At 32.9% G+C, this 10,195-nt stretch overlaps 1 protein-coding gene across 1 annotated transcript in view; it reads left to right on the top strand.

The window, feature by feature from the left end:
* The first annotated feature begins 774 nt into the window (after positions 1–774).
* Positions 775–10,195, top strand: part of LOC111380934 (serine/threonine-protein phosphatase 5-like) — a 9,596-nt gene continuing 175 nt past the window's right edge. The window contains exons 1-11 of the mRNA XM_023004611.1: positions 775–1,000; positions 1,107–1,276; positions 1,377–1,448; positions 4,074–4,224; positions 5,040–5,148; positions 5,595–5,712; positions 6,385–6,532; positions 8,033–8,281; positions 9,140–9,265; positions 9,379–9,479; positions 10,083–10,195. Of these exons, the coding sequence (XP_022860379.1) occupies positions 916–1,000; positions 1,107–1,276; positions 1,377–1,448; positions 4,074–4,224; positions 5,040–5,148; positions 5,595–5,712; positions 6,385–6,532; positions 8,033–8,281; positions 9,140–9,265; positions 9,379–9,479; positions 10,083–10,195 (1,442 nt within the window). The 5' untranslated portion in view covers positions 775–915. The remainder of the gene's footprint in view (positions 1,001–1,106; positions 1,277–1,376; positions 1,449–4,073; positions 4,225–5,039; positions 5,149–5,594; positions 5,713–6,384; positions 6,533–8,032; positions 8,282–9,139; positions 9,266–9,378; positions 9,480–10,082) is intronic.

Here is a 10,195-nt window from a genome sequence, read left to right as displayed (position 1 = left end):
TTAAGAAGATACGAATTTGACTCCCACTTATATATCATGTTTGGCAAAGCATAAAAAATTAACTTCTTTTTGTAGGAAGAAAAGGTTTTTACTTCTGTATAGAAAAAAATGCAATTAAGCTCCATTTGGAGTTCATTTTTTTCTGATTTGTAAACATTTTTTTTTTATCTTTTGCACAGTGAACAATTCTTTTTTATTCAAGGTTTTCTGACACGACTTGACAAAAGTCTGTCAAAAGTTATTCGTTTCTTTTAAACTTTACCAATTTTTATCCATCACTCTAACTATCCAATTTTCAAGAAATGCATTTTGATTTCTTTGTCATTAAACGAGTATAACTGAAAAATAAAAACAAAACCTTACAGCAAATACAGAAGTCATGAAATGATGAGTCACGAATGATGTTGGAAAATGAATTCTCAAATTAAAATGGCTCCCAAACGGGGGCTAAATTCTAAAATAAATAATTGCCCATTGATTAAAGTAGAAAGGTGAGAATTTCTTAAAAATAAGAATAATTTAAAAATATTTAGAGATAAAAAAAAAATTACTTAAAAGCAACTTTACATGCAATTAGCTTAGGCAAACAAGATTTACCTCCACTAGTCACTGAGGGGCCGGGGGCTAGAGGTTCAGGATTTAGTCCGGTTAAGCTGGGACACCTGGGTTATCAAAAAAAAAAAAAAAAAAAAAAAACTGGGTTAAAAAAAAAAAAAAAAAAAAAAAAAAAAGCTTAGGCAAACAAGAAATAACGAAAAGTAAATATAATCAACAAAAACGGTGTCCGCCTGGATCCCGGAATCATCTAGGGCAAAGCCTCCTCCATCCTCCTCCTACTCCCCCTCCCCTTCCCTCTCCCCACGCAACCTCACACAGTCACACTCTTACGTTAGTTACAGTATTATTATTACTATTATGCCCCCAAGCATGGCAACTGAAAATGCCACGATCACTGATGGAGCCGAACAGCTCAAGCTCTCGGCAAATGAAGCCTTCAAAGGTAGCAACTTTATGATAAAGATATTTATGTTAAAAACATTGCTGTTGTAATACAGAGATATAAATTTTTTTGGTGTTAATACGAATATCCCCCTTTTCTTTTTCAGCGCATAAATATTCTCAGGCTATTGATTTATATGCACAAGCGATAGAATTGAATAGTGAGAATGCTGTATACTGGGCTAATCGTGCTTTTGCACATACCAAATTGGAAGAGTACGGCAGTGCAATACAGGATGCTACTAAAGCTATTGAAATCGACCCAAAATATTCTAAGGCTAGTTGTTATGTTTCTAAATATTGGAGAGTAAAAGTGATTTTTTTTAATCCGAAGACATTTATTAATTGATTCATGTGGCGAATTGATTTCATTACAGGGTTATTATAGACGTGGTGCAGCATATATGGCAATGGGAAAGTTTAAGATGGCACTCAGGGATTTTCAACAAGTAGGTTTTCATCTTTAGTTGCGTCTTATGTCTTTGTGCTGTAATTTTTAATATCTTTTACATGCCTTATGGTGTTACTTTGATAGTTCCACTGTAGAAAGTTTTGGTATTTTTATATTTTTGGGGTCAAAAGATTAAATTTGGCACTCTTTGTAAAGTCTTTTGCTTTCATTACGATGCATGTGCAAAAGCTTATCTGGATAGCATGATAAAACATTAATCTTTTCAACTTTAATATAATAAACTACAAGACCCTTTTTCGTTTGAAGTAGTTAAGAGTTCCTGTTCCCACATGTTTGTATTTGAAAGTTATGGTTGTAACGAAACATATAATGCAGCGACAAAGAGGAAATTTTAATTTCCAGTAGAGGTTACTTACCAATATGGTGGCGGCTAAACTTTTAGGCTATATGTTCACTTGGTTCTAATTATAGGGAGATTTAATCATATATATTTGAGATGAAAATGCAATTTTGACATCCTGCTAAGTGTGGTACCTCTGATTTGTCTGGTTGAATCGTTGAGAGACGGATGAAGGGTTCGGCTTATATTTATTCAGAACACACAATGTGGACTTCAAATCAGTGGGAGCGAAAATCAAATTTGACCGTGACAATTAGACAACTTGAAAGAGTGAACAACTTCATACCTTGCTCATTCATGAGAATATTAGATCTGACATGACTTTTCTTTTTGATTGCCATGGAAGATGTAACTAGTACTATAATTCTAGAACATTTGAGAGACATGGAGTTGTAAAGCAACCAAGAAAGAAAATTAACTGTGAGCCTTTGGATAGAATGCTTTGTTATGTGCCTGCAAATGTAACCTGGAGTTAGGAGACTGCAAGCCTCCAGCGATAGAGATCATGAGAATGATTAATTAGTTGTCTAGAACCAAGAATTTTAATTAAGAGATCTCTGTATTTTGAAGTTATATTTGTTTTTGGAAAAAATCATCACGAAGTATCACCATTAACTTAAAACTGCGTATATAGCACACATATTTATGCTTTAGGGGGGTGTATTCAATTGGGATTTTTAAAAACTTTTGGAGACTTTTTTAAGTGGGTGACTTTTGTGGATTTTGTGAAATTTTAAGTAATTTTTATGGATTTGGTAGGAATTAGTAAAAGTTTTTCCTGGATTTGTGGAGACTTTTACTAAAGACTTTTAAAGACTTTTGAGGAATTTTTTTTTAAGGAAATATGCTTTTCACAGTGTTAAATGTGAGATATCGAGGAATATTTATGAGAATTCACAACATTCACTTAAAAACGAATCTTTGAAATTAGAGGGAGAGATAGAGATCAACTAGTGAAAATTTACCATAACTTGATTTGAAGAAAACTCATAGCAAAGATTCAAAGAAATACCTAATTGGAAGAGATAGAGGAAAAACCGAGAGGGAAATAAGAATAGCATACTCTTTTTAGAAATCTCTCTATGGATAAGAGATTTTGGGAGAAAAATCCTATTTATATTTTCTATTAAAAAGTCTCTGAAAGTCCAAGAAATTTTAAATTCCCTGAAAGTCCTTCTAAATTGAATACCCCAAAACTTGTAGAGACTTCTAAAAAGTTTCAATTGAATACCCCGTAACTTCTGGAGATTTTTTAGAAGTCTATAAAAGTCTCTATTGAATACACTCAAACTTTTAGAGAGTCTCTAAAAGTTTCAATTGAATACACCCAAACTTTTTAAATCTCTAAAAGTCTTTAAAAGTCTCGATTAAATACACCCCCCTTAATGCAATGCAAATTTTTTTCTTAGCCATGTCTATTATCTGAATCTAAAGATTTGTTTTGAATGATTAATGAACCAGACCATGCAATTCAATTCACAGACTTGGGGAGAGTGGTCTTAGCACTTTTATGATGGTTTTGAGTTCTCTTTAATGTTTGCTGTGAATCAAGCATGCTATCTCATTTAATTCATCCAGAGATTTTCCCAACATACCAATGATGATAAAAATATTGGGAAATGACAAAATTAGTGTGGTGGTCAAATTGAGTTTTATTATCATGAATTACAGTTGCCATGCAGCATGTATGATGTGCGAAATATTTTGTCTCTGGACGTATGCCTTTTTCTCTCTCTCTTTTAATGGTTCTACTAATCCCAATCGACATCATCAACCCATCAATATGCGGATAAGTGCCTTATTATTGCTTGCTCAAGATCTTGAGTTATAAATAGTCATTCTTTTAGGTAGATTTTCCTTCTTCTTCTTCTTCCTTTATTTTTTCTTATTCAATCTGGCCTTTCATAGATGAGCTTAATGGCACAGAGAAACTCTTTCTTATTCTAATAATAAAGAATTCTGCATGATGACTAAACTTTAGATAAGAATATCTAGTTTGGTTGAAGAACCATTCTGTTTGATTTATCTCTTATGGCAAATTACTTTCATAGGTTCAGTCGGTTGGTTGATTATTTTGATCATTTATCTATCATTATTATTTTTAACTTGAAATTCACTTTGAAGTTCAACTTGCTTTTAGAGCCTGATTTTATATATATGGTGAGGTTTATTGTGCTTGCTTGTCTTGGGGAGCAATGCATATGATCATCTGTTGAATCACATGTTTCCAGTGCGATGTTGAATAGTTTATTATATATTTAGGTCAAGAAAATATGTCCGAATGACCCTGATGCTGCCAAGAAGTTGAAAGAATGTGAAAAGGCTGTGATGAAACTAAAATTCGAAGAAGCTATTTCTGTACCTGAATCAGAAAGACGTTCAATTGTTGATTCTATTGATTATCGTGTCATAGGTATGCAATCATAACTATATTCTCTTATAGTTATTTTTTTGTACCTTTGAAAGGTTTATCTATTTCTGTCAGTGGAATATGGTCCTTTTCACCAGCTCTGGGTATTATACTACTTAAGCCTTCGTTTGGCAAAATTTATGAATCATTTATTTATAAATGGTCAAACTTCATTATCAACATGGCATTCTAATGCTATCCACCACTTGCTCTCTATTTACAAATTAAAACGTTTATAAATTCTTCCCAAACGGAGTGTTAATAAAATTTCTCCCTGTTTGTGAGTTTTCCTGCTTTATGTGCGTTTACAGCCTGGAAAATTGTTTAAATGCATGAAGGGAACGGACATAATGTTCCCTCAAACTTTCATCTGCTATTGCAAGTGTTTATTTTTATTTTTTATTTTGTGACGCAAATTTGCCTGTGATAAAGTGATATTTACACTTGACAAGCAGGCCTTCTGGGTTACTAAGTGTGCATCATGCCAAATTTTTTCTCAAAAATCTATCCCCCGAAGTTATAAATATGTTCATCAATGTCGTGTTTTACTCTTGATGAGGTTTCAGCATGTTCTGATTATTGAGGCAGTATCTGGAAAATGATAATCTTATTTGATGATTGGGGTGCAAGAAAGGGCCAAGATATAGGAATATTCTTATTCGAGCGATCTGTAAATAATGACATGGACAGGTTGCTATTAGTTTATGATTTGATAGCCATTATTTCTTTCTGTGAAGGTTAATAGGTCGAGCAACTTAATTTGGATAGAACATCATAGCTTGCACATTAATGATGTTTGTATTCTCTGTCACTTCTAGATGTGGAACCACAATATGCTGGTGCAAGAATAGAAGACGATGTTGTTACTTTGGACTTTGTGAAGAAAATGATGGATGATTTCAAGAATCAGAAGTGCTTACACAAACGGTACCAGCTAAAGCTTGGTAGTTTGTTTAATGATGCAATTTGTACTATTCTATAATTTGAAAATTTGGATGTAGGTGTCTGCAGCGATACATGTGGTAAAATATGAATTTTAGTATTCCATTTTGTGGCCCAACCTCAATTTAGATACAATATACAAAAATCCTCTTTGCAGAAATATTTTGGTTCTGCATGAGTGGGTGACTAGTAGACCAAGGTGCTTGCTTGAGTGTATGTGTATATTCCACCACAATAAATTGTATTTGTGTCCTTATAATGAATATCAATTTCTTGTGTGCCAAACTCTTCATGAAATGGGGAAAACCCGAAAAAGGGTTCATGTAGCTGATTCCAAATATATTTATTGATAATAAGATTTGATCTTTTGTCATTGCATATTTATTTGAAGAATTTGTATTTCAATCTGAATGTTAGTTTTTATGATGTAGATATGCTTGCCAGATTGTTTTGCAAACAAGAGAAATGTTGCAATCTTTGCCGTCTCTTGTGGACATTAATGTTCCTAATGGGAAGCACTTCACTGTATGCGGTGACATACATGGCCAGGTAAAATTGATTCCTTGATTGGATGTCATTGAAGCATCTTTAATCATGTGTCACCTTTAGTTTGTCACCCCCATCATAGAGAACTTATAGTCTCTTAGCAAACATATATATGTGTGTATGCAGTGTGTTCAGCGAAGATCTTTGCTCTATTATTGGGCTGTCTCTTTTGTTGGATGTACTCGTTTATATGAGAGTGAAAGGACTGTGTTAAAGTCCTAAGCAAGTAGATGAATCTCTGGGTACCTCCAGGTGTATTAAGGCATGGATTCAGTTCTCTTTCGTTTGTGTTCTATAGAAGGTGCAATTCAATAAGTCATATTTTTGTGCAATGGACAAACATTTTGTACTTTCCACTGCTAGCTAATATTTCCAAAATGTAAGCATAAAAAGAATATGTATGTATTTAGAGACTTAATTCTTAGAATGTATTGTGTTTGTCAGTGTCTACAGCCTGTGGCTAGATTGTGGAGACCATTTCTTATATGTCTTCCGCTGTTTCATTATTAATTAATTCTATTTGATTATTTGGTTTAGATTCCAGCTTTCAATTGATATTTGATTTAATGACATCCTGAAGAAACCATAGGATGTCTGAATATTGCTTCTTAAATTTTTGTACTCAACTGTGTATTATTAATTTTTATCTTGGTATTCATTGTTGCATGATTGCAGTTCTATGATTTGTTAAATATTTTTGAGCTCAACGGACTTCCTTCTGAAGATAATCCTTATTTGTTCAATGGAGACTTTGTGGATAGGGGTTCTTTCTCATTAGAGGTCATACTCACGCTGTTTGCATTCAAATGCATGTCTCCACCAGGTGATCCCTCATTTTCTTTTGGCTTTATATTCTTTGCTTGTGTACTTATGGTTGCACGTGTATGATTATACACCAAGTAAAATATTAGGGGTGCATTTGGTTTATTGTTTTCAAATTAATTTTAGTTTTTTAGTTTTAGAAAATACCTAAAACTCGTTTGATATGGAATTTCATTTTCAAAAACAACGTTAAACTTACATAAAATTCAAAACTCATTTTTGACGTTTTGCTAAAACACTCAAAATATGGGAAATAAAGATTTAAATGAAATTCTAAAAAATCAAATTTCATCAAAATAAAAAATGAAAAATTGATAAATTCTAAAAAATAAAAAATAAAATTCTAAAGAATATTCTTGAAAATAAAATTATAAAAAAAAATATTCTAAAATTCTAAAAATAAAATGCTAAAAGAATAAAAATTGTAAAAAATAAAAATAGTTCAAGCTCTTAAAGGTTATCTATATAAATATTCTAAAAAATATATTTAAATAATCAAAGATAAAAATTCTCATTTTACGTCATTATTATTTTATTTTTTATTTCCTATAATTTTCCAGCTAAATTTAATTTATTATTTGTTTTTGTTTTACTTTTGTAGCCAAAAATAAAAAAATTAAAAAAATTGTAAAATTTACTAACTTTAAAATTTATTTGATACTTGATAATAAATTAACATGAAATTATAATATTTTACTGAATAATGAGTTTTATAGAATATATTGTCATGAACCATTTTTTCTCAATATTTCAAACCAGGCGTACATTCAGAATGACAAATCAAACTCATTTTTAATAATCTTAAAATAGACCCTTAAAACAGAAAACAGAAAATAATCTTTAAACTCAAAATTGAAAACTGAAATACAAACCAAATAGGTCCTTAGATTTTGCTTATTGTATGTATATATTTGTATGCCTATAGATAAGTATAAAGGAAAATAATGTCCCTCACAATTGACAAGAAATAGGAAAGTATGGTGTTCAAACGTTGTAATTAGGTTGTCGGCTATGTTAGATAGAGATTAAAATCTAGATTTTTATCTAAGTTAAAATCGACAATTAATTTTAACCACAAATTTTTTTTGGAATCAATAACTTTTCAACCACATATTTCATCAAAATCTACTAAAAATCTAATTTTGATCCCTACCAAACATGGGCTTAGTTTTGATCACTACTGTTCAAATTCACATTTGTTCTTTTAATGTGTTATCCTCGGTCAGATTTGAGTTAAACGGCAGTTTGACAGTGTTGCCTAGCATTTTCATTTCAAAAATGGCATGAAGTAGTGAAATTTCTTGAAGGTCTTAGCATCATTATTTTTTTCCACTTTTCTATGCCATGGGCTAAAATTCAGTGTATATGCATCTCTTGAGCTGCAAATTCCATTGGTTTGTTGTACTATTCATTTATTTTGTTCCATCTGCATAAGTGATTAAGCCTTGCAGCCTTTCTCAGAATGATGCACTGCTTCTTATCAACTTCTTAAAACTTTCAGCTATATATCTCGCTCGAGGAAATCATGAAAGCAAGAGCATGAACAAAATATATGGTTTTGAGGGTGAGGTCAAGTCCAAGTTAAGTGATAAATTTGTGGAACTCTTTGCAGAAGTGTTCTGTTGTTTACCTTTGGCTCATGTGATAAATGAGAAAGTTTTTGTGGTTCACGGAGGCCTTTTCAGTGTTGATGGTGTGAAGCTCTCTGACATAAGAAAAATTGATCGATTTTGTGAGCCTCCTGAAGAGGGTAAGCTCCAACTCAGTTGTTTATTTCATATGTTCATTTTTCCTTTCCAGTTACTGTTGCCTTATTATTCTAGAAGCAAATATGATATATGAATGCTGCATTTAATATTAACTGATACTTACCACTCTTTCTCATTTTGTCCAAGTACGTGAAAAGGAGGGCCTTCATGTCCTGTTTGCTCTTTTAGCAGTCATAGATTGATGCTTTCGATATTCTTGTTGATTGAATGTCAGAACTTCTTAAGGTGATACTAGATAATTCTTGGGAGTTTAATATCTCGGTATCTATGCCTTGGGTTTCTTGAAGTAAAAAAAATGCAACTGGATAGCTATAACGTCAAGTGTCATGTGTCTGGATCTGCAAGCACTAATCTTTCTTTCCACTTAGTCAGAACCTGGTATCTAGTATGAACATTAAGACATGATTACTTGGAATTTGTCACTGCTGCAATGGTCGTTCAAGTTCAGTTTTATTCTTGATTAATTCAAATGCTGTCAAGGGTTTAGGGATGTATGTACTATAATGACAAGTCATGTGTCTCGTGCAAGAAATTCTGCTAATTGTGCTTTTTCTTGTGCAATAATCTTAAAATGCTAGTTACTTGCACGCTTAATACCTACCCCTACCCCCCCCCCCCCCCCCCCCCCCCCCCCGGTGCCCGGCGGGCGACTTTCTCTACAAGGGGGAGAGTTTGTAGAGTGAGAGATGTTGATGTAGGAATTTTAGATTGTTATGCCAATTATGGGAGAGGCAAAGGAGGATGACTGGGATCGCTCCAGTACAGGAGGTTGTTCAGTCTGAATGAATTCCATTTGTATTTCTGGTCAGCTTCATGTATTCTTGTTTGATGCCAACCAGGGTTGATGTGTGAATTGCTGTGGAGTGATCCACAACCTCAACTTGGAAGGGGACCCAGCAAACGTGGTGTTGGTCTTTCATTTGGTGCAGACGTAACTAAAAGATTTTTGCAGGATAACAAGCTAGGTAATTTTCTCCATTCTTTATATAAATAGCAGTCTTGTGTTTTACAGTTTCAAAATTCCCCAGGTTTCCATATTCAAAACATAAGCGGTTCGGCAACTTGTTCTTATTTACAGATTTAGTAGTGCGGTCACATGAAGTGAAAGATGAAGGTTATGAAATTGAGCATGATGGGAAACTTATTACTGTGTTTTCTGCTCCAAACTATTGTGATCAGGTAATCTGATTTTCATTTTTTTATCTTACGCTAATGGCTTTCTTATATTTTTTATGCCACTGTCGATGTATGCTATTTTTAATGTTTGACCTCAAATGTGCTCAGAAAATGTTGACAGTTGAAAGTATATATTCAATTCATTAAGCTTTTCAATCAGTAGTTTTTTGTCTTGACTAAGAGCAGTTTTCCCTTGAGCATTTTTTCAAAAGGATGCAGTAATGCTTGTGCTTCTTCTCCCCTTTCAGTTTTCCGGAAAGAGAAAAAATAAAAGCAACACTTAAATTGTGATATGAGGTCAAATTGCATTAGAACTCGAGATGTTGAGTTCAATCATGCATATGTAATACTTGTGGAGAGTAAACCTTCTGCACGATGCTTCTGTAAAGTTTGTATGAACTGGTGTATCTTTGAATGCCAAAATAAATTATAATAACTCTCTCTGTTCATTTATCTTGTACACTTTCTTTGTGAATCTTAATTCTAAACAGTATCTATAGCAATATTCAATGATTTATATCTACACGATTAATTTGACCAATGAGCAGTAGATTGTTGAAGTCTGAAACTTTATGGTTAACATTCAATTTTCTTCACTCTATGCAGATGGGAAATAAGGGAGCATTTATTCGTTTCGAAGCCCCTGATCTGAAGCCAAATATCGTCACTTTTACAGCAATGGTTAGCAGCAGCTTTTGCCTTTGCCCCTTACCTGAACC

Source organism: Olea europaea, unplaced genomic scaffold (assembly GCF_002742605.1).
Source record: "Olea europaea var. sylvestris unplaced genomic scaffold, O_europaea_v1 scaffold2231, whole genome shotgun sequence".
NCBI classification, from domain to species: Eukaryota; Viridiplantae; Streptophyta; class Magnoliopsida; order Lamiales; family Oleaceae; genus Olea; species Olea europaea.
The sequence above is the reverse complement of the archived record's forward strand: the minus strand, read 5'-3'. Positions and strand labels throughout refer to the sequence as shown.